Consider the following 24,356-nt stretch of genomic DNA (forward strand, 5'->3'; position numbering starts at 1 on the left):
TCACTTTCTTTTCTTGAACTGTGAAATCCATCTACTCCAGCCCTTTGAGCCTTTGGATTCCAAGTCTTACATCAGAGGTCCCCACATCCCCCAGTTCTCAGATCTTTGTCCTCATATTGGGATTTACACCATTAGCTTCCCTGGTTCTCAGGCCTTCAAACTCGGACTAAATTATGCCATCAGCTTTCCCAGCTCTTCAGCTTATACATGGCAGATTGTGGTACTTCTCATCCTCCATAACTACATATGAGCTGATTTCTATAATAAAGCTCCTCTTATATATCTCTGTCTATATGTACTGCTGGTTATGCTTCTCTGAAGAATCTGACTAATATAGATTTTGGTGCCAGGAGTGAGCTCAATAACATGGACTCCACTCACCAAGGACAACTTGGTCACGGCCACTGCTGAGTGCCCAGGATACAATATGCGTACATGGTCAATCATGTCTGACTCTTTGCAACTCCATGGACTGTAGCAAGCCAGGCTCCTCTGTCCATGAAACTTTCCAGGCAAGAATACTGGAGTGGGTTGTCATTTCCTCCTCCAGGGGATCTTCCTGACCCAGGGATCAAAGCCGCATCTTGTGTGTCTCCTGCACTGGCGACTGGATTCTTTACCACTGCGCCACCTGGAACCAATACTGAATTCCCAATATAGCACCATTCCCCAGGTGACCAGTCATTCATTTGGTATCAGGTTGGTTACTCTGAACTACTGCCATCATGGAAGGGCCAGAGTATATCTTTACTGGAACAGATACTTACTCTGGATGCAGATTTGCATTTCCTGCATGCAATGCTTCTGCCAAAACTACCATCTGGGGACTTAGAGAATGCCTTATCCACCATCATGATATTCCACACAATATTGCTTCATATCAAGGAAATCACTTCACAGAAAAGGAAGTATGACAATGGACCCAGGCTCGTGGAAATCAACACTTTAGGATAATTAGTGAAAGTCGCTCAGTCGTATCTGATTCTTTGTGACCTCAAGGATTATAGAGTCTGTGGAATTATCCAGGCCAGAATACTGGAGTGGGTAGCTTTTCCCTTCTCCAGGGGATATTCCCAATCCAGGGATCGAACTCAGGTCTCCCCCATTGCTGGTGGATTCTCTACCAGCTGAGCTACAAAGGAAGCCCCAGAACACTGGAATGGGTAGCCTATCCCTTCTCCAGCGGATCTCCCCAACCCAGGAATCAAACCAGTGTCTCCTGCATTGCAGGTGGGCTCTTTACCAACTGAGCTATCAGGGAAGCCTTAGGATGGTTGCCCACCATCCTAAAGCAGCTAGCTTGAGAAAATAGTGGGCTGCCTTTGAAGACTCTGTTACAGTGTCAGCTAGGTGGCAATACTTTGCAAGGCTGGGCCAAGCTTCTCCAGAAGGCTGTATATTCTTTGAATCAGCATCCAGTATATGGTGCTGTTTCTCCAATAGTCAGGATTCACAGGTCTAGGAATCAAGGGATGGAAATGTGAGTACCATCACTCATCATTATCCCTATGACCCACTAACAAAATTTTTGCTTCCTGTTACCACAACTGTATGTTCTGCTGGTCTAAAGGTCTTAGTTCTAGAGGGATGAATGCATTCATTAGGAGACACAATGATTCCACTGAAGTGGAAGTTGAGACCACCTCTTGGTCATTTGGGTTCCTCCTGCCTTTGAATCAAAAGACAGGGAAAGGAGTTACTGTGCTCACTGGGGTGATTGCTCCTGATCCCTCAGAGGAAACTGGAGTACTACTCCACAGTGGAGGTCAGGAGAGTCTTTTTGGAATAGAGCAGGTCCCTTAGGGCTTCTCTTAGTAGTACTGTGCTGTATGATTAAGATCAATGAAAAGCTACAACATCCTAATCCAGGCCAGATTAGGATTGACCCATTCAGGAATGAAGGTTTGGGCCACTTTCCTAGATAAAGAATCATTACCAGCTGAGGTGCTTCTTGAAGACAAAAGGGATATAGATTGGGTAGTAGAAAAAGAGATATAAATACTGGCCATGACCACACGAACAGTTACAGAAATGAGGACTGTAATTGTAATGAGAATTTCCTTATTTTATAAATACATTTGTGTATGTGTGTGTATACACATATTCATATTAAGCAACTGTCTTTGTTTTCTTTACTATTTTATTTTCTTATCATGTAACATAAGATGTATTAGCTTTATATCAGCCTTTAAGGGTCATCAAATTTACCTCATGGCTTTCCAGTTATGGGATACTGCAAGGTGAGTCAACATCCTGAAGGACTTCACCTCCTCTCTGGGGAAGGGATTAGTGTCTTTTCAGCTGTAACCAGGAGAGCTGTATCATGTCAGGTAGAATGATGACCATGTTATTGTCTTCATTTGAAGATTAATGAGATGTGTAGAGATATCAAGTTGATGAGAAGTGGATTTATGATGGTGACTTTTGTGTCAGCTTGACTGGGCTGCTGCTGCTGCTAAGTCACTTCAGTCATGTCCAACTCTGTGCGACCCCATAGACGGCAGCCCACCAGGCTCCCCCATCCCTGGGATTCTCCAGGCAAGAACACTGGAGTGGGTTGCCATTTCCTTCTCCAATGCATGAAAGTGAAAAGTGAAAGGGAAGTTGCTCAGTCGTGTCTGACCCTTAGCATGGACTGCAGCCTACCAGGCTCCTCCATCCATGGGATTTTCCAGGCAAGAGTACTGGAGTGGGGTGAAGGATGCCTAAATAGCTGGCAGAACATTATTTCTGAGTGTGTCTGTGAGGGTGTTTACAGGAGAGATGAGCATCTGAATCAGTCGACTGAGTAAAGAAGTCCCACCCTTTCCAGTATAGGTAGACATTGCCCAGTCCTTCAGGGTCCAGATAGATCAGTAACAGACACCCTCCCCCCACCAAAAAAAAGGCAGCAGAAGGGTGTATTCTGTATTTTGAGTTGAGAAATCCATCTCCTGTCCTTGGACATCACATAGTTGTTTTAGATTCTCAGTCTGATAATTCCAGTGGCTCAGACAGCAAAGAGTCTGCCTGCAGTGCAGGAGATCCAGGTTCAATCCTTTGGTCGGGAAGATCCCCTGGAGAAGGAAATGGCAACCCACTCCAGTATTCTTGCCTGGAAAATCCCATGGGCAGAGGAGCCTGGCAGTACAGTCCATGGGGTCACAAACAATTGGACACGACTGAGCCACTTCATTTTCCATTTCTAAGTAAGTCAGATGCTGATGATTGTTCTGTCTCTTTAAATTTTAGTCTTTGACTTTTAGTATGCCTTGTATTTCTTCTTGATAGTTGGGCATGATGTGCTGTATAAAAGGAACTGCTCCAAACAGGCCTTTAGTAATGGGTAGTAAGGTGTTGGGGGAAGGGAAGCATGGTATAATCCTGTGATTTGGTGAGCCCATGCCTTGGGACTGTGAACTCTACAAGTGCTCCTCAGTCCCCTCTCCCTCAGATAGGACAGCATGGAGGAGGCTGAAGTTGGATATTTCCATCTTCTCAGGTTGGTTAGGCTCTGGGGGAAAAACTCAATATTTAGGGTCTCGTTTAAAAAAAAAAAAGTTTCTCTTGAAGGCAGGCCTTGTTAAGCAGGATGCTCTGGTGTATTTTTTAAATAGCTACTTTCCCCCTCTCCCTGCTGCAAGCAAGGGGTATTCTTCTCCAGTGTTCACTGTGAAAACCTGATAAAGTTCCTGAAGATAAAAATATAAAGTGTGGGGGATCCCCTATGACTGAGTAACCTTGGAATTTTTAACTCTCTTAATTTTTAATTAAAAATTTAAAATTTTTGCCCACACTGAGCTTCCAGAAATTCATCAACTACAGTTCAGGTTTTCTTAACCCCAGTACTGGTTCCTGTCAAGAAGGCGATCTGTTCTGGTAAACTGTGATTCTCTGTATTCACCTGTTTCTCCAGTTTCAGAGGCATCAGTTGACTTGTGACCCATGACCTCACTTCTCTGACAGATCAAAGACGAGTTAGGGATTTTTCAGTTTGATCAGCTTCTGTATTGTAAGAATGGATTGATGGTTTCCAAGTTCCTACACACTGGACCAAATACTGAAAGTCTTTGCTCAGGTTTCAATGCTTATTTTAATTTTTAGTCTGGATTCCTGGGGGTCAGCCCTGTGTCTACCTAGCTAGCGTTGACCCACTGACTTGGGAAGAGGTTGTGCTCAAATGCCTCCAGATGCTATGTCTTTCATCCTCTGTTGAATGATCTGTATGTAGATTGGGGAATGCATTCAAAGCTCTGCCACATCTCAAGTCTCCTTTGGTTGTTTTTTGCTGGACCCTCCAGTGTCCCCTGTATGTGTATGTGGTTTCCCAGATGGCCAGAAATGTTGGGAGAGCTTATTTAGCCTTTTTATGGCTCTCTCATTTCAAGGTTCTTTCAGTTAAAATTGATGACTGGCCTGCTACTGACACCAACCAGTACAGCATACTCAGGCTAACAATTATCAGGCATTCCCCAATTCATTTCCTACTACGCTGGCCACTTTCATCTGATAAATCTGTAGGCTTTTGTCCCATGCTTTAAACGAGTCACTAGCCTCCTCTGCCAGCAAAGGTGCAGGTTTTCTCAGCTAGCCTCATTTTGATAAAATTGTGTTCTTCAAGGACTGAGCTGGGGCTGTGGATGGGTGGGAGCGGCCCCAGGCAAGATGCCAGAAAGACTCACTCTTTACCTAAAGCTCTAACAGTTTTTCGAGAATGATTTGCAATTTGTTATCTGTTTGGCACCCCACTCCAGTACTCTTGCCTGGAAAATCCCATGGATGGAGGAGCCTGGTGGGCTGCAGTCCATGGGGTCGCTAAGTTGGACATAACTGAGTGACTTCACTTTCACCTTTCGCTTTCATGCATTGGAGAAGGAAATGGCAACCCACTCCAGTGTTCTTGCCTGAAGAATCCCAGGGACGGGGGAGCCTGGTGGGCTGCCGTCTATAAGGTCGCACAGAGTCAGACACGACTGAAGTGACTTAGCAAAAAAAAATCTGCTTATCTATTTCCAGTGTCCTGAAATGGGTACTTTTTTTTTTTTCATCATTTTATTCAGTTTGTGTGTATGTGTGTATGTGTTATGTATGTTAAGAGGTTATACAGAACTACTCACAAAGCCACAGCCAGAAGTCTCTACCTCTGTTTATATTTTGATGCAGTTTTTCTTACTCTGCAGTTCATTTTTCATGTTTATATAAATGTAACTATAGGGCTTACCTCCTAGCTCAGTCGGTAAATAATCTGCCTGTAATGCAGGAGACCTGGGTTCAGTTCCTGGGTCCAGAAGATCCCCTGGAGAAGGAAATGGCAACCCACTGCAGTATTCTTGCCTGGAAAATCCCATGGACAGAGGAGCCTGGCGGGCTACAGTCCAAGGGGTTGCAAAGAGTCAGACACTACTTAGCAACTAAACCATCACATTTACTTTCTGTGTCCTAAAAGTGCAAGTTATTTTTCCTTAATGCTTTTTCAATATTTATTTAGTTTATTTTTGACTGTACTGGGCCTTTGTTCCTGTGTGTGGGCTCTTCTCTAGTTGCAGCAAGCAGGGGCTATTCTTGAGTTGCGGTGTGTGGGCTTCCCATTTCAGTAGCTTCTCTCGTTGCACAGCACTTCATCTAGGTTTGCAGGCTTAGTAGTTGTGGCTCACGGACTCTGGAGCAATGGCTCAGCAGTTGTTGCTCATCGGTTTAGTTGCCTTGTGGCATGTGGGATCTTCTCAGAGCAGGGATGAAACCTGTGTCCCCTGCACTGGGAGATGGATTCTTAACCACTGGACCACTAGGGAAGCCCCTTAATGCTGCTTTCTAAAATTTAACCTTTTCTTTATTTGTAAAATCTAGCCCTTTTATTTTAGTCATACTTTGATAATTGCAAAATCTCAGTCCCCTGACCAGGGACTGATTCCAGGCCATGGCAGTGAAAACCTGGAATCCTAACCACTGGTCAACCAAGGAACTCCTATAATCTAGCCCTTTTAAATACTACAAAATTCTATATAGCTAATATACAAAATTTTCCATTCATTTATTGATAAAGTTGTTTATAATATTTCACAGTTACAAATACTGCCAGAGTGAAATCCTTATACATGTTTCCTTTTCAATTTTATTAGACATATCAAATGGGTCCCTTAATTTCAAATCAGATTGATTATACTCTTTGCAGACAAAGATGGAGAAGCTCTATACAGTCAGCAAAAACAAGACTGGGAGCTGACTGTGGCTCAGATCATGAACTCCTTATTGCCAAATTCAGACTTAAATTGAAGAGAGTAGGGAAAACTACTAGACCATTCAGGTATGACCTTAAGCAAATCCCTTACAATTATATAGTAGAAGTGACAAATAGATTCAAGGGATGAGATCTGATAGATATAGTGTCTGAAGAACTATGGATGGAGGTTCGTGACACTGTACAGGAGGCAGTAATCAAAACCATCACCAAGAAAAAGAAATGCAAAAAGGAAAAATGGTTGTCTGAGGAGGCCTTACAAACAGCTGTGAAAAGAAGAAAAACTAAAGGCAAAGGAGAAAAGGAAAGATATACCCATTTGAATGCAGAGTCCCAAAGAACAGGAAGGAGAGATAAGAAAGCCTTCCTCAGTGATCAATGCTATGAAACAGAGGGGGAAAAAGAATGGGAAAGACTACAAATCTCTTCAAGAAAATTAGAGATACCAAGGGAACACTTCATGCAAAGATGGGCCGAAAAAAGGACAGAAATGGTATGGAACTAACAGAAGCAAAAGATATTAAGAAGAGGTGGCAAGAATACACAGAAGAACTATACAAAAAAGATCTTCATGACCCAGATAATCAGGATGGTGTGATGAATCACCTAGAGCCAGACATTCTGGAATGCGAAGTCTAGTGGGCCTTAGGAAGCATCACTATGAACAAAGCTAGTGGAGGTGATAGAATATTTCAAATCCTAAAAGATGATGCTGTGAAAGTGCTGCACTCAATATGCCAACTAATTTGGAAAACTCAGCAGTGGCCACAGGACTGGAAAAGGTCAGTTTTCATTCCAATTCCAAAAAAAGGCAATGACAAAGAATGTTCAAACTACCACACAATTGCACTGATCTCACACGCTAGCAAAGTAATGCTCAAAATCCTCCAAGCCAGGCTTCAACAGTACATGAACTGTGAACTTCCAAATATTCAAGCTGGATTTAGGAAAGGCAGAGGAACCAGAGATCAAAGTGCCAACATCTGCCGGGTCATCGAAAAAGCAAAAGAGTTCCAGAAAAACATCTACTTCTGCTTTATCGACTATGCTGAAGCCTTTGACTGTGTGGATCACAGCAAACTGTGGAAAATTCTGAAAGAGATGGGGATACCAGACCACCTGACTTGCCTCTTGAGAAACCTATATGCAGGTCAGGAAGCAACAGTTAGAACTGGACATGGAACAACAGACTGGTTCCAAATAGGAAAAGAAGTATGTCAAGGCCGTATATTGTCACTCTGCTTATTTAAATTCTATGCAGAGTACATCATGAGAAATGCTGGACTGGATGAAGCACAAGCTGGAATCAAGATTGCTGGGAGAAATTTCAATAACCTCAGATATGCAGATAACACCACACTTTGCAGAAAATGAAGAACTAAAGAGCCTCTTGATGAAAGTGAAAGAGGAGAGTGAAAAAGGTGGCTTAAAGCTCAACATTCAGAAAATTAAGATCATGGCATCTGACCCCATCACTTCATGCCAAATAGATGGGGAAACAATGGAAACAGTGAGAGACTATTTTGCGGGGCCCCAAAATCATTGCAGATGGTGACTGTAGCCATGAAATTAAAAGACACTTGCTCCTCGGAAGAAAAGTTATGACTAACCTAGACAGCATATTAAAAAGAAGAGACATTATTTTGCCAACAAAGGTCTGTCTGGTCAAAGATATAATTTCTCCAGTAGTTATGCATGGATGTGAGAGTTGGACTATAAAGAAAGCTAAGTGCCGAAGAATTGATGCTTTTAAACTGTGGTGTTGGAGAAGACCCTAGAGAGTCCCTTGGACTGCAAGCAGATCCAACCTGCCCATCCTAAGTAAATCAGTCCTGAGTATTCATTGGAAGGATTGATGCTGAAACTGAAACTCCAATACTTTGGCCATGAGATGCAAAGAAATGACTCATTTGAAAAGACCCTGATGCTGGGAAAGATTGAAGGCAGAAGGAGAGGGGGATGACAGAGGATGAGATGGTTGGATGGCATCACCAACTCAATGGACATGAGTGTGAGTAAACTCCGGGAGTTGGTGATGGACAGGGAGGCCTGGCGTGCTACAGTCCATGGAGTAGCCAAGAGTCAGACACAACTGAGCCACTGAACTGAACTGAATTTAATAACAATGTTTCCCTGGTGGCTCAGCAGCAAAGAATCTGCCTGCAGTGCAGGAGACACAAGAGACACAAGACCTATCCCTGAGTCAGGAAGATCCCCTGGAGAAGGAAATGGCAACTCATTCCAGTATTCTTGCCTGGGAAATCACATGGACAGAGGAGGCTGGTGGGCCACAGTCCATGGGGTCACAAGAATCAGACTTGACTTAGCGACTAAACCACCAACACAATTTCATATCAATTACACTATCACTCCCACCAGCTATGACTGAGCAGACCTGTTTACCTATCTGTCAAATGACAGATAATTTCAAATTTTTGAAACTTTCACACATGGTTGAAAAGTTGATTGCCCTATAGTTTAATATATATATAGCTCTAATATGTATAATATCCTACCAAACTGTCCTTCAAGGAGTTTGTAATCAAATTGCTCTCTTTAATGCTAAAAGGTTATCTTTTTAAAAATGCTGACAATTTGACAGAAGAAAATTGGTATCTTTGCTATTTTATATTATTTCTTCATTATTGTAAAGTAAATACAAATTTTAGTTCTTATATTTAGGATAGTGATTCATGTTGAGTTAATGCTTATGTACAATATGAAAGTGTTTGAGGTTTTGGGAGACACTTGGATACCAATTGTTCCAATACCATCTGTTGAAGAGACTATCACTTGCACACTGAATTACTTTTGTACCTTTGTCAAAAATTAATTGGTCATTAATTAATTAAGTCTATTTCTGGGCTCTCCTTATGTTTCAATGATTCTGATTTCTGTCTGTCCCTTTATCAATACCACTCTCTTGATAGAGTAAATCTTAAAATCAAGCAGTACAATTCTTCTAACTATACTATTTTTAAAAATTGTTTTAGCTTCTTAGTTTCTTTGCTTTTCCATATAAATTTGGCAGTCAGCTTATCTATATTTATAAAAGTTCCTGGGAATTCCCTGGTGACCCAGTGGTTAGAACTCAGTGCTTTCACTTCTGAGGGCCCAGGTTCGATCCCCGGTTGGGGAATTAGATCTCACAAGCTGTTGAACCCAGCCCCCCCCCCCCCCCAAAAAAAAAGTACTGGAATTTTTATTGTAATTGAGTTAAACTCATAAACTGATTTGGGAAGACTTGACAGGCTTCCCTGATAGCTCAGTTAGTAAAGAATTCACTTGTAATGCAGGAGACCCTGGTTCAATCCCTGGGTCAGGAAGATCTGCCAGAGAAGGGATAAGCTACCCACTCCAGTGTTCTTGGGCTTCCCTTGTAGCTCAGCCGGTAAAGAATCTGCCTGCAATGAGGGAGACCTGGGTCTGATCCCTGGGTTGGGAAGATCCCCTGGAGAAGGAAAAGGCACCCACTCCAGTATTCCTGCCTGAGAATTCCATGGACTGTATAGTCCACGGGGTTACAAAGAGTCAGACGTGACTGAGCGACTTTCACTTTGACATCTTTACTACTGAGTCTTCCAATCCAAGAACACAATGTGTCTCCATTTATTTAGGTCATCTGTCTTTGATCAGGATTTTGTAGTCTGCAGCACACAGATCCTGAGTATATTTTGCTAGATTTATACCTAAGTGTTTCATTTAGGAAATGGGGTTCTTGTAAATGATATTTTTAAAAATTTTGGTTTCCAGTTGTACTTTGCTAATATAGAAATATGTGTCGATCGTATATCCTATGACCATGCTAAGCTTAAACTCACGTGCTGGTTCTAGGAGATTTGTAAATTCCTTGGAATTGTAAATGCCTTGGTCAGTCATGCTGTCGATGAATAGAGACCGTTTTATTTCTTCTAAGCTATATGTCTTTTTCTTGCCTATTACACTGGCTAACACTTCCAGTACTATGTTGAATAAGAGTAGTGAGTGAACATCTTGCCCTTGTTTGTGATCTTAGACAAAAGCATACAGTCTTACCAATGAACGTGATGTTGGCTGTAGGCCTTTTGTACTGGCCTTTTATCAGACTGAGGAAGTTCCCTTTCCATCATGAAAGGATAGTGAATTTTTTCACATGCTTTTTCGGCATCAGTTGATAAGATTATGTGCTTTTGGTCTTTGGATTGTTGATACGGTCAGTCAGTTCAGTTGTGTCCTACTCTTTGCGACCCCATGGACTGCAGCACTCCAGGCTTCCCTGTCCATCACCAACTCCCAAAGCTTGCTCAAAATTGAGTTGGTGATGCCATCCAACCATCTTATCCTCTGTTGTCCCCTTCTCCTCCTGCCTTCAATCTTTCCCAGCATCAGGGTGTTTCCCAGTGAATCAATTCTCCACATCAGGTGGCCAAAGTATTGGAGCTTCAGCTTCAGCATCAGTCCTTCCAATGAATATTCAGGACTGATTTCTTTTAGGATTTAGTTTATATGGTAGAATACGTTGATTCAGGTTTGAATACTGAACCAGCCTAACATTTTCAAAGGAAAAAACCTCACTTGATCATTGTGTATTATTCTTTTTTATATATTGCTATACATTTTGTTGTTGTTGTTTTTTACATCTATGTGCATGAAAGGTATTGGTCTATTATTATTTTTGTTATTTTAGTTTTGTTTTTTCTTCTAATGTCTTTGTCTGATTTTGGTATCAGGAGATGCTGGCCTCACAAAATGAGTTGAGCAGTATTCCTTCTTCCTTAACTTTCTGGAGATTATATAGGATGGGTGCTATTTCTTCTTCAGATGTTAAGTAGAATTACCCAGTGAAATCATCTGTGCTTGGAGCTTTCTTTCTTTGAAAGTTAACTACAAATTCTTAAAAAAAAAAAAAAAAAACCTAGGGTCTATTTGGATTATCTATTCATCTTGGTTGAGTTTTTTACTTTACTTACGGTTTTTCATGACAGGCACAAGTCTTAGATCTTTTTATAAATAAACTTATTGGTCTCTTCTTTTCAGGTATATTTTTGCATGCTCAGAGAATTTTTCTTTTCTCCAATTTTTAATTTAGTACATTTTATTCTAGTACTGAACTTTCTTCTGGCTAATTTATATCTTTCAGTTCTGATGTGAAAAATATTAATCCATCTGGAATTTAGAGGACGCTAGGAGTTGAAGATTTTCTTGAGTCAAAAATTAGTATGTAAGGAAAGACTAAGACAGTCTTAGAATCTCCCAACTCTATAATCATAGACTTTTTCTCATTAAAAACAAATTTTACATATTCACAAACAGATGAAATTTCTTAATAACCATGCTACTGCTGCTAAGTCACTTCAGTCATGTCCGACTCTGTGTGACCCCATGGACGGCAGCCCACTGGGCTCCACCGTCCCTGGGCTTCTCCAGGCAAGAACACTGGAATGGGTTGCCATTTCCTTCTCCAATGCATGAAAGTGAAAAGTCAAAGTGAAGTCGCTCAGTCGTGTCCTACTCTTCGTGACCCTATGGACTGTAGCCCACCAGGCTCCTCCGTCCATGGGATTCTCCAGGCAAGAGTACTGGAGTGGGGTGCCATGAAGACTGTTTTTTAAAAATTAAATATATACACATGGAGCACAAATATTGTGAGTATACACAATGACATTTTTTAAAGGAGCAAGATAATTAGCTAGAAAACACAGAAAAAGAATCTTCAATGAACATTCATGCTAAAGAAACCAATGTTCAAAATATCCAAATAAGTTCTGAAACTAAAAAAAAAAAATTTATATAATAACATAGGGAGATACAAGAATAGAAAATAAGATCATCTCCCCTCATCAGACACACATACACACACTCTTCCTTTCTCTCTCATATAATAAACTGGCAAATAATGTCCACCAAAATGGATTATTTTTATAAGTATAGAAAAGATTATTTTAAAACAATATATTATTTTTAAAAGCACAGCATTTAAATATATTTAAATTATATTTTTTATAAACCTCAAATTCCCCCTGATAAACCACTGAATCCATTAGTGTCCACTAATTGGATCAAGCCAGGTGAGCATAGGACTGTCCTTCCTTACCAGTTCCTCCAAGTCTCTCTCAAAGCAACCCGCAATGAAAAGGATGGCACTGTCTGAAAAGGACCCCTGCCGAAGGATGGGCTCATGACTCAGCTTTCCTTTAGAACCCCCAGTACCTCACTTCTGAATAGAAGTTGAGAAAATTCTAGCTGCTACAAACTTTCTTTCTAACAGTCAAGGAGGTTGAGAGTGGAGGAGGATGAGGAGAGGAGCCAATGTTTCTCTTTTATCACTGGATTTCCTAATTAACTGATAGATCTCAGGCCATGTTCATTGCATGTAGGATTCTCTACTCTTTATGCAGGTAAATTCTGATGAGATTCGTTTTTTTTCTTTTTTTTTAATTTAAATTTATTTATTTTAATTGAAGGCTAATTACTTTACAATATTGTATTGGTTTTGCTCTGGTGAGATTCTAAGGGAATAAAGGAAATAGAAATCAGATGATCTTACTGGTTTTGATGTTCCAGCTAATTTGGGGAGATATTATTGTGTCTAAATCCATGTGTAAATGACTCTACAAAATGGTATCTAGTCTTATCTTTCTATCACAGACATGAAAAGCTACTTATCATCTGTCCATATTGATAGATACACCTGTTCCATTTGGCAGTGTGCATCCCTCCTATGAGTGGGAAATGATAATATCTGCAAAATTACCTCTTCTACCTACCCTTGTGTTGGACCTCTCCAGACATGGCATAAGCCTTGGCTAGTAACGCACTCGCCTCTGCAGCTTGGGGGCTGACTTCAGTGAACAAAGAGACACAGATCGAATGGGCCTAGAATACAGAAAATGGTGAGAAGGATAAGTACCCAAATGGCAGTGTTTCACTGGGGATTTTATAGTAGCTCCCACAGAAGTGCTGGTTGATTGACAGCTGATGTTTATTTAATCATGGAGTTACCTACCTGAGAGAGGAGTTTGAGTCCCAGACCTGCTACTTCCTCTCTGTGATTCTTGAGCAAGTAATTTTACCTTCCTATGTAGAAAGAATATATACTTTCCATTGATTAGGGTTTGAAAGTGAAAGTCGCTCAGCTATGTCTGACTCTTTGTGACCCCATGGACTAACAGTCCATGGAATTCTCCAGGCCAGAATACTGGAGTGGGTAGCCTTTCCCTTCTCCAGGGGATCTTCCTAACCCAGGGATTGAACCCAGGTCTCCAGCATTGCAGGCGGATTCTTTACCAGCTGAGTCACAAGGGAAGCCCTGATTAGGGTTTGGGAAAGGTTAATGGGATGATGCGTGCAAAGCACTGGGCACAGCACCCTTCACATGGCAGGTTCTCAAAAAATTATTACTTTTTATTATGTTTCATCACAGATGCAAAATTATAGCTTTAGCTCAACCTCTCAAAGGTTCAGTATCAAAAAAAAAAAAAAAGTCTAGTAAAGCGTGAATCCTAGAGCCCAACTGCCTGGGTTCCCATCTTAGCTCAGCCATTTACTATAACAAGGCAAGTCACTTTAATTTCTTTGAATATAAAACAGGTGTGATAAAAATTGTATTTGTCACAAACAGTTGTAAAGATTAAATGAATATGTATACAGTGTTTGCTGCTGCTGCTGCTAAGTCACTTCAGTCGTGTCCGACTCTGTGTGACCCCATAGACAACAGCCCACCAGGCTCCCCCGTCCCTGGGATTCTCCAGGCAAGAACACTGGAGTGGGTTGCCATTTCCTTCTCCAATGCAGGAAAGTGAAAAGCGAAAGTGAAGTCACTCAGTGTCTGACTCTTAGCGACCCCATGGACTGCAGCCCACCAGACTCCTCCATCCATGGGATTTTCCAGGCAAGAGTACTGGAGTGGGGTGCCATTACCTTCTCCTGCTCATGCATAGAGTAAGATAAAAAATAAATAATGGTGCTTACTTCATATGCTTATTTCATGAAATAAATGAACTAACATAGCCTCATGCGCACACGGTAAAAGCATTCCATACATTTGAACTATTATTTTTGTTGTGGTTGGGAAACCCTGATTATATACTGTTTTATTCATTCTAAACTGGCCTGCTGCTTTAAGGGAGTCTCAGACACACCAGCCAGGCTTTCTCCATAAGTAGTGGACTCCCTGCCTTCCGGGCAGCATTCCCAAACATCTCTCCATTGTGATGTCAATAACCTGGGATTTCTGGATTGCAGGCAAATGCCTTTTCTTCAGTAGCAGACTGCTATCACATGCACTGTTCGAGGGCAGTGCACTTTTTTTTGCAAAATAGGAAATCGACTACTATGATCTGATCTCAGTCATGGGAGATACCTGAAACCATGGGCACGGTTCTCTGTTGAGGAGAGAAAAGGTGAATTTAACCAGCAGTTTCAAGGAAAGTTTTAAGTACCTGATACATAAAGTGCCCTACACTGTTTAAATTATGATAGACTCAACATTATGTTTCGTTTTCCCCTCGCCATCTGTCAAATTAGTTACCTCCAAGCAAAACACCATCTTGGTGGTTTAACCTTAGATTGGAAATTCAACCAGCTGGACTAGTTTACAGGACAAATGAGAGCATTACACCAAAATATCACAAATTTTGATTTTAGAAGCCTTTGCATTTGTTAAAGACGTGAACTCAGTTGCCCCTTTGGCTTTTTCCCTCAGCTGCCTCTTCCTGGCACAGACAGAGGTGAGGGAAGCCAGGAGGGGAAATGCTGTGTTAGATCAGGTCACACAGCAGACAGGCCCGCCGTGAGCCTGTGTTCCCTGCCCAGAGCTTGAGGAAGGTCTCTTGTGTGGATCTGGAGGAAAATCGATCCCATCTCCTGTTCCTCCCTTCTGAGAACCAGGCCTGCGGCCAAACAAAGTCTCCTGGCTTGGACTTCAGCCAACCCACCTACCTGGTGCAAGTACTGGATGGCTTGCTCGTGGTTCCTCCTCAGCTGCTCGATCTGAGCAATTTCCTGGTAAAGACTGACCAGATCTGACGTATTGTCACCCTTATTGGCAATAACATTGTCAACTGCCTTTTCAAAGTATACCAGCGCAAGGTTTAACCTGCAGTTGGCCAAGGAGGCTCTGGAAGAAAAGGGACAAGGGTGGAAAGTCAGAGAGAGGTGACTTGCTCTGCAGACACAGAAGGAACTTTCTAAGAACCAAACAATTTGGCCTTCACAGGCTGATCATCTGTGTGGGTGGCTCAAAGTCCAGCCTTGCCGTAAGCACACTCCTATTAACCAGCATTTTACCCACCAGATTTCACTGACTACCATTTCATCAAACCCATTAATATATCACAATAGGCTAATTTTATAAAAAAGCATATGGAAAAAATGGTGTCCAGCAGTTCATAAGATGGGATAATTTACCCCATAACAAAGACTTTCTAAAATCAAAATAAAATTTTATTACATCTGATTCCTTCTCTTTTAGGCTAAAGCAGGGGTTTTCCTTTGTTTTGTTTGATCCAGTTTAATTTATTCTTCCTCAGTTAAAAATAAGACAGGATAGGGAAAACAATGTACGTATTTCCCCACCAAAAGAGGGATGATTAAATAAATCATGGCACATCACACAATAAAATACTTCAGACATGAAAAACTTTAAATGTGCTAAGTTGAAAAAACAGTCAGAAAACTGTACTTAAAATATGATCCTGACGTAAAGCACTTAGAACAGTGTCGAGAATGTAGTTATACTTTTGTAAACATTCCAACACTTAGAAGAGTGCGTGCACAAAACAGGTCAACTGTGTGGAGTGGATGAATGAAATATACAAAGTTATTCTGAAAGAGGAACAAGGCTATCTTTCACATAAGCACAAAAATCTAAGTCACTGCCCCGTGTGTCAGCAGGAGACAGTCACTGGACTCTCACTTATGGGCCTGAGGACTTAAGAATAGTTTCTGACTCAACTCTGGACATGCCAACATCTCCCAGCCATTTCCCATTTGACAATTAGATTCATAGCTGTTTAGAGGAGGCAAGTATGACTCATGTAGTTCACTTACTTTACCATTCCATCCTCTACCCTACCATGCCAAGTGCTTATAGTTCTGGAAATGGATTGTTTTCAAGGATGTGAAGATATTTGAAAAATCTAGGCAACAGTAAACTTTTTATTATTCTTTTTTTCCCTCTGATACTCTGATGGGTCCCTTCTCATATCTAAATATTCTTATTCTCAGAGGATTCCTAACTGTAAAATAGTTAAAAGTCTCATTCTGGCTTGAACGAATTCCATGAACTTTGTTTCCTTATGGAATACAACTTTCCTTAAAAAATGCATGTGCTATGAATAACTCAAGGACCTTCAATATATTGTTCTCATTAAGTGTTTCTTCTTTATCATTTAAGTTGTCATATTTAATGACAAACTGAAAGTGAAAGTCGCTCAGTTGTGTCCGACTCTTTGTGACCCCATGAACTATACAGTCCATGGAATTCTCCAGGCCAGAATATTGGAGTGGGTAGCCTTTCCCTTCTCCAGGGGATCTTCCCAACCCAGGGACTGAACCCAGGTCTCTTGCATTGCAGGCAGATTCTTTACCAGCTGAGCCACAAGGGAAGCCCAAAAATACTGGAGTGGGTAGCCTATCCCTTCTCCAGGGGAGCTTCCCAACCCAGAAATCGAACCAGGGTCTCCTGCATTGCAGATGGATTCTTTACCAACTGAACTATGAGGGAAGACCACTTAATGACAAAAGTAGGTGGCAATTCAGGAAAAAAAAAAAAGTAATTTTAGAGTAAGTAGGTGAGGCAGCACAAGGAAGGGCTAAGAGTCTGTATGTTCAGACCAAGTTCCAATCCAATACTTAAAGCTTATCTCCTTGGATGGTTTGTTTATCTTCAGCTCAGTCTCTTTGCCCTCTTTCTAATGAGATAAGTAATTGCACCAGCTATCTCAGGGGTGGCTATGAGGATTAAATGGGAAAGAGCACAGAAAACTTAGAACATGGTATATGCATTTGGGAAACATGAGCCTCTTTTACTATTATTCGAGTCTCTGGTTCTTTTGCTCTAAATATTTTTCTCCCCTTATATACCAAGTACAGGACAATCATGTAATTGCGAGCTTTAGTTATAAAAATGAATATCCATTGGAAGGACTGATGCTGAAGCTAAAGCTCCATTACTTTGGCTGCCTAATGTGAAGATCTGACTCACTGGAAAAGACCCTGATGCTGGGAAGGACTGAAGGCAGGAGGAGAAGGGGATGACAGAGGATGAGACGGTTGGATGGCATCCCCGATTTGATGGACATGAATTTGAGCAAACTCCAAGAGATAGTGAAGGAGAGGAGCCTGGTGTGTTGCAGTCAATGGGGTTGCAAAGAGTCAGACAAGGCTTAGTGACTGCACAAAAACAAAGTCATAAAAATCCAAGCTTCTCTAAGCCCAGATCTCACCTGCCCAAAGCAATTGTTAAATCTTTCTCTGAGACCTGTAATCCACAAGTGCCTCCCTTATACAATTCTCTCAGCTCCTTCATGTTTCTCTCTGACTTCTGCAGGTTGAAATACGCCTCTCTGCCAGTGAAACAGTCAAGGAAAGTGCCAGGTACACAAATGCCCCCACTGACCAGGGCAGAGCTGGTGAGCAAACAAAAGGGGCCCTTGGGAAAATGAAACAGTATCTGGGAACACACACTTCACTCTATTTTTCATCTGTACGTGTTGTCAAGAAGGGAGGATTCTTCAGAAAAGGAACGGGGCCCTGGATGTCTTGTGGTGTAGCAGGAGTCCAGGGCTAGGATGGGTGGCAAGCACTGGGAGTGAACGGAAACCGTGAATTACACGGTATTTCCTTAGAGGCATCTACTGCGTGACAACAATTATTCATTTTTTCCCAAGTCGGTTTCTGTGAATGGCAAAAGAGAGGAACCAATTTTGCTGAAAGGGACTTTCTGGGTCATTTAGAAAGTCCAAGCAGAGCAGCTTTTTGGTGAGAGGCAAAGAGCAGGAAAGAAAATCCCCTTAATTCCCAATATCCTTCCATTTCCCGCATTCTCAATAGCCCTCTGGCGAATGGCATAAGAGAGGAAGGAAATGTATCAGATTTTGCAAGCTGAGTATATCAGGACCAAAAAATGCAGAGGGGGAATGTGTAGAGAGGAGCTCAAAGAGGGTTTATGATTATTCATGAACATGAAAGACCCCTTAGTTTTCAAGCAGAGATAGTACCCACAGGCTGTCAAAATCACAAGCTTTTGGAGGAGAGGCATTTTTAACCGTTCTCCCTTGAAATATGGAAAACTATTACTTTGGTCTGTTGTGCTTGGCCTTCAGCTTCATGGGCAGTGTTCTCAACAGCATTTTAGAAAACCATCAAGTGTACATTAAATCAGAGGTTTTTGGCTGCATGTTACAAGTAACCTGGGGCTTTTAAAAAATCTCAGGGAACAGATGCACCCGGGCCTACTAAATCAAACTCTTGGGGGTGGGACCCAAATAGCAATCATTCTTAAATCTCCCCAGGGGACGAGGATGTGCAGCCTACTCTGACAAATAGTGCTTCAAATTACCATCTATCCTCCGTCTTCCTACATGGCCACTGGCATTATCACCCACCTCCTTACTGCTAACATTGCCTGTCTTGAGGGCTCAACGAAGCACAAGACAGGCTCCCAAAACTTTCAGGTGCCCAGGAGGTGTGTCCCCAGTGAGAACCCTCTCATGGCTCAACTCAGAGCTCATGTGAATAGACACAGGAGGAACATTTGTGCTTTCTAGACGGACTTTCCTAGTGCAGGCTCATGGAGGGCCCGGACGTCAGAATGGAGCTACGAGACCTCGGTTCCACCTCCCACCCTGTGTGAGATGACTCATCTGGCGTGGATGGCCCCCGGCCCTGATCTCCAGATCCCACTGGGAAGGAAAGGATATTGGTTCTGCAGGAGGCAGACCACGCCCAGAGTGTAGTAGAGCATGACCAGAGTCTCCAGAATTTGCTTTTCCTCCTTGTCTGAGGTTGTGGTTCCCTTCCAGGTCAGTAAGACGTTCTTGGCGGATTCCGCATGTTTCTTGGCCTGAGCTGGAAGGCCTGCGGGAGTTGGAGGGTGAAGGGCAAGAAGGAAAACATTAAGGCACATTTCAGTCAAAGACATTCCTGGGAAGGGCTAAGGTGGGCAGTGTGGTTGTCAGTACGGTCTTTAGTACTGGTTCCCCAAACTGCAGTGCATTAGAATCATCTGGAATGCTTGTAAAGAATAGGTTCCTGGCCACCCCCTCCCTAGACCTGTTGAGTTGGGATCCCTTGAGGAAGGGGGTCCAGGACTCTATATTTGAAATTAACTGCACAAGTATTTCTTACACAGCCACCCTGACATTCATCGACAGACTCTATTTGGACATCACTGATGGAGTGACGGAGACAGCAAAGGAAGCTGAGGATCCCGGTCTCAATCTCCTGCTAATGCCATGTGACCTTTTCAACCCACAGAGCTTCTCCATCCCCCAAATGTGAAATGACAACAAAATTATAGCAGCTGCCCTCTTACCAACACATGGAGACAGTCCAGAAATGAAGTGGGTTATGCCTCAGAGTGCATGCTTTGAGCTTGCTGGAAAAGGGATTCTATAAAGACAGGGGCTTATGAATACAATTACTTCCATCTGGGGTTTTTTTTTTCAATCCAAGATGAAGTTGTTGATACTAATTGGTCACACACACACACACACACACACACACACACACACACACACACAGAGAGTATCTAATTTCTAATGCAGTGAGGCCCCTCTCTAGAGAAAGAAGACAAAAGGGATGCCAACACCCCACAAGACAGAACATGGGGCGTGTTTCCCCTTGTCTTCTAACTAAAGGCTGGTGTTCCTGAGCCACGTATTTGAACTGGAATTAGTCCAGTTAACAGAGGGAGACTTGGGAGTGTTCAGGTTACAAAATTATTTTCTCATCTTTCACACCAGCTCATGTCCAGTGATCTCTGATAGATAAGGGGAATCCTGGAGAAAAGAGAAAGGCCAGCAGAGAACACAGAAAGCTTCTCCTCTGCCCTCTGAGGTCCACCCATGGCTGACACAGCTCTCATCCTCGCAGACCCGAGGTCTGGGAAACATATTCACCCAGCCACAGAAGGAGACCCACTGTGCTTTTGACTTGCCCCTCCCAACCCAGCCCCCAGTTTGCTCTCCCTCTGGCCCATGGGGGGCTTCCCTGATAGCTCAGCTGGTAAAGAATCTGCCTGCAATGTAGGAGACCCCAGTTCAATTCTTGGGTTGGGAAGATCCCCTGGAGAAGCGATAGGCTACCCAATCCAGTATTCTTAGGATTCCCTGATGACTCAGATGGTAAAGAATCCGCCTGCAATGCAGGAGACCTGGGTTCTGTCCCTGGGTCAGGAAGATTCCCCTGGAGGAGGACACAGCAATGTACTCCAGTACTTGGAGAATCTCCATGGACAGAGGAGCCTGGAGGGCTACAGTCCATGGTGTTGCAAAGAGTTGGACATGACTGAGTGACTAAACACAGCACACAGCACTGGCCTTTGTAGCTGCTTTCACGGCACAGTGTAGTCAGGGGCATTAGAGATGATTTAAAGGACTTGCTTTTAAAGCCTAAAGCCCTCATATGTTCCAAATGTGCAGGTCCTCCTTAATGAATTACAACAATGAGAACACAGTTTCTCTGAAAGACCTAAAAGTGACCCGGAAGCCAAGAAGTCTTTGTTAGAATACTCAGAAATGCCCTTTCTGTAAGTCGCAACGGAAGAGAAAAACAGACTCTGTCGCCAAAGAAAGGGCTACATCTCAAGTTACCAGATGACAGGGTCCTCAAATTGCATAGAAAGCGTCTGTTACAGTGCAGAGTCCTGGGCCTCCAGTAGTTACGGTTTGCAAGTTCTAAGGGGAGAACCAATGGTTCAGATTTATAACAGCTATCTTAGGTGACACTGATATAGGCTGTCTGAGGACCACACTTAGAGAAATAGTGACTTAGTAAAGTATGCAGGAAGTGGGACTCTTCTGCCCAAAGAGTAAGTACGTTCTGACTGATGGAGAAGAATGAGAAAGGGTTTCCACTAGGAGGAAACAGCCTGAGGCCATGAAGACAGAATACTTTCCATGATCAGCTGGGCCCTTGGGAGTGTGTCAGTAAGGAGAGCAGGAACCACATTTAGATGCTTCCCGGGGTGTAGAGGAAGGAGAAAAGTGAAACTGGATGAGCCACTGAAAACCACTCCCGGATCAGCACAACACTGCTCCTGGGCTCCTAAATGAGAAACAAATCCTGAAGTCGTTCTGGGGCTTTGCAAGTCTCCCCCTCAGCCCCACACCCCAGCCCTGGGGGCCCAGCACTACTTCTGAAATCCCCAAGAGGAACACTTCCTCTAAACGCATCAGCTAGTTAATTATATAGTTTCTTGTCTCCCCTTCATTGCATTGTGGTCCTTCTGATGAAAAAGCAGAGCTCGTGACCAGTGGGCCTTAAGTAAATTGAACTAAACAGCTCATTAAACTTGAAAGTTCAGCCCTAAAGAAAAATGACTCCTTTACCCTTCCCAGAATGCACTCTGGTCTCCAAAGTGGGATGTGTATACCCCTCTGGGTATGCAAGATGCCATTAGGGTGTGTAGGAGGAGATAAAAACTTCTCTCTCTTTTTTTAAAAAAAGTGTTTGTTGTTTTCCATTTTAATGAATATTTATAATATTTAATACTATTGTACATAGTTTATAATAAATACATATTTATGGAGAGCACAGAAAACTTTTTTAGTGCTAAGGAAGCTAATTCTCAAGAGTTTAGAGACCACAGCTTCAGACAAATGTTTTCTAAAGTGAAAAAAGTCCTTTTTTTGTTTAAAGAAAAACTCACTCTGGGACTTCCCTAGTGGTCTAGCAGTTAAGAATCCACCTTGCAATGCAGGGGACGTGGGTTCAATCCCTGTTCAGGAAACTAAGATCCCACATGCCGTGGATCAACTAAGACCACACAATGCAACTACTAGAGCCCAGCGCCATGACTAGAGAATCCTTGAACAACAATGAAAGATCCTGCATGATGCAACAAAGATCCCATGTGCCACGGCTAAGACATAATGCAGCCAAATAATAAAATAAAAATTTAAAATGTCACTCTGTGATAATATTTTTATAACATTCCCTACATGAGAAAATTCAGGATGATAAAAAATATGATGAATCAGAATCTAATGCTTTAAAAAGAATTTGCTTTTTAGTAATTACAAGAACACCCTCTTTTGTGGAAAAATAGCATCTGCATATATGTATACATGTAAGATTCATTTCCTCTCTCTCCAGAGGACACTCACAGATCAGTGACCTTGTTCCCTGACTCCGGGTCCCAACTCCCCAGTTCCAACGTCTGCTCCAAGACCAAGTCAGTTTCCTTTACTTGCTTTCCCAAACCAAGGACACCAACCTTCTCCCTGCACCAGGAATGCAGCAACTACAGAAGTGAAAATCAGGGCAGCAGCGAGACCTGCTTCTGAAACCTGAGACTCAGAAATCACAAGCACATACTGATAAACTGGAAAAGGGGTCCGGAGATTGTTCACCCAATGTATCAATCATTTCTCTTTAATTTGGGATAAGATTCCACCACTGATGTCTGTTACTCTGACTCAGGCCACAGACAATCTGCTCAGAGCTCCTCAGCCTTTGTCACCTTAGAACATCACCTATATTTAGGAAGTTCTCACAGTAGTGATTAAGAGAGCAGGGTCTAGGGCCAGACTTCCAAGTACAGAAGTCAGCTTAGCCACTACCTGCATGAGTTACTTAATCTACCTGTACTTTAGTCTATTCATCTATAAGACAGCAATGAAAATACCTCCTAACTTGTATGGTTGTTGCAAGGATTATTTTAATTCATGAAAAAGGACTAAACAGTGCCTGGCACACTGGTGGGAAATGAGTTTAAATAAATATTAGCCATTATTATCATTACTACCAGGGTCCGTACCTCTTAAGCAATTTATTATACTTGTCTCTACACACTCTGGACATTCTTCATAAAGCTGCTTACAGCATCTCTATAAAAGACTGCCTTCTCAAATGCACACTCACTTCAGATAGCTACCAGGCTTCCTGAAGGTCTGATCACCTGGGTTTTTTATCATTCCTTTTTGTTCCTGTACCAGTTTTTTTTTTTTTTTTAACCAACTAGACAGAGAAGGTAGGGTTCATGACTTATACTTCTTTTTGGGGGTTTTGCAGAACTTATAACAGAGCCCCAGATACTCGGAAAGGCCCCAGTAAGAACAGGCTAACAGATTAATTCACTGCTTCATTAAAAATAGGAAAAGCCTCAGGAAACTGCCTGTCCATATTGTTATTTCCTCCTAAACACTTGGAAACAGCGGTAGCAAGGTGACCGGCCACCCCATTGTTCTCCACCTGCCCTTCTCTCAACCACGGAAGCCTAGCCTCAGGATGGTTCTCCTCAGATCAGCTGGTGACAGAGTTCCATTTCTAGTGTCCCCTTACTCTATTTCACCAGCCCACAGCCTTTTATACTCTGCTTTGCAAAGGCTTTGTGTTCTCTCATTTTTGACTCATGGACCCATCGCATCCATTGTTCTATTTTTAAAACCTTCAGACTCTATCTGGCTCCTTCCTCACTGCCAGAAATCTTCCCAGGTCTCCTCCTCTTGTAAATTACATGTGACTTTTCTGCCTTCCCTAACTATCCTCAATTTCCCCACATCCCTTTCACTATGCAGGACGTGACATACATAGTCTAGACTGCTGGCCCCTGTGCCTTCCCCTCATTCCTGGGATCTGGCTTCTGCTCCAACCCTTCTGCAGGTTCTTGTGACGTCCCCAAAGGTGTCCTACTGAATCAGTTGGTCACGGTTTCTTGCATCCCCATCTCATGGCAGCATTAGACACCCTAGCTGCTGGCTTCTCCTCTTGGCTTCCAAGGCACTGCACTAACTTGATTCTCCTTGATAAACCTTCTCTGACTCAGTGCTCACTCTGCCAGGGTCCCCTATTCCCTCCCATAAATGGGTCCATTCTCCAAAGGTCTGTCTTTTCACTTCTTCCTTTTCTTCTCTCTTTCCTCCCAGAAGCTTTATCAACTCCTATAACTTCAAACTTGGCCTTCACACTTATAATTTTCCATTGCCCCTCCCTA

General features: G+C 42.5%; 1 protein-coding gene across 1 annotated transcript in view; it reads right to left on the bottom strand.

Moving 5' to 3' along the window:
* TTC23L (tetratricopeptide repeat domain 23 like) overlaps positions 1–24,356 on the bottom strand; it is a 64,462-nt gene that overhangs the window by 27,025 nt on the left and 13,081 nt on the right. The window contains exons 5-8 of the mRNA XM_005694815.3: positions 19,120–19,276; positions 17,644–17,769; positions 15,137–15,314; positions 12,964–13,072 (exon numbers count right to left, since the gene is read on the bottom strand). Of these exons, the coding sequence (XP_005694872.1) occupies positions 12,964–13,072; positions 15,137–15,314; positions 17,644–17,769; positions 19,120–19,276 (570 nt within the window). The remainder of the gene's footprint in view (positions 1–12,963; positions 13,073–15,136; positions 15,315–17,643; positions 17,770–19,119; positions 19,277–24,356) is intronic.

This window comes from Capra hircus, chromosome 20, assembly GCF_001704415.2.
Source record: "Capra hircus breed San Clemente chromosome 20, ASM170441v1, whole genome shotgun sequence".
Lineage (NCBI taxonomy): Eukaryota > Metazoa > Chordata > Mammalia > Artiodactyla > Bovidae > Capra > Capra hircus.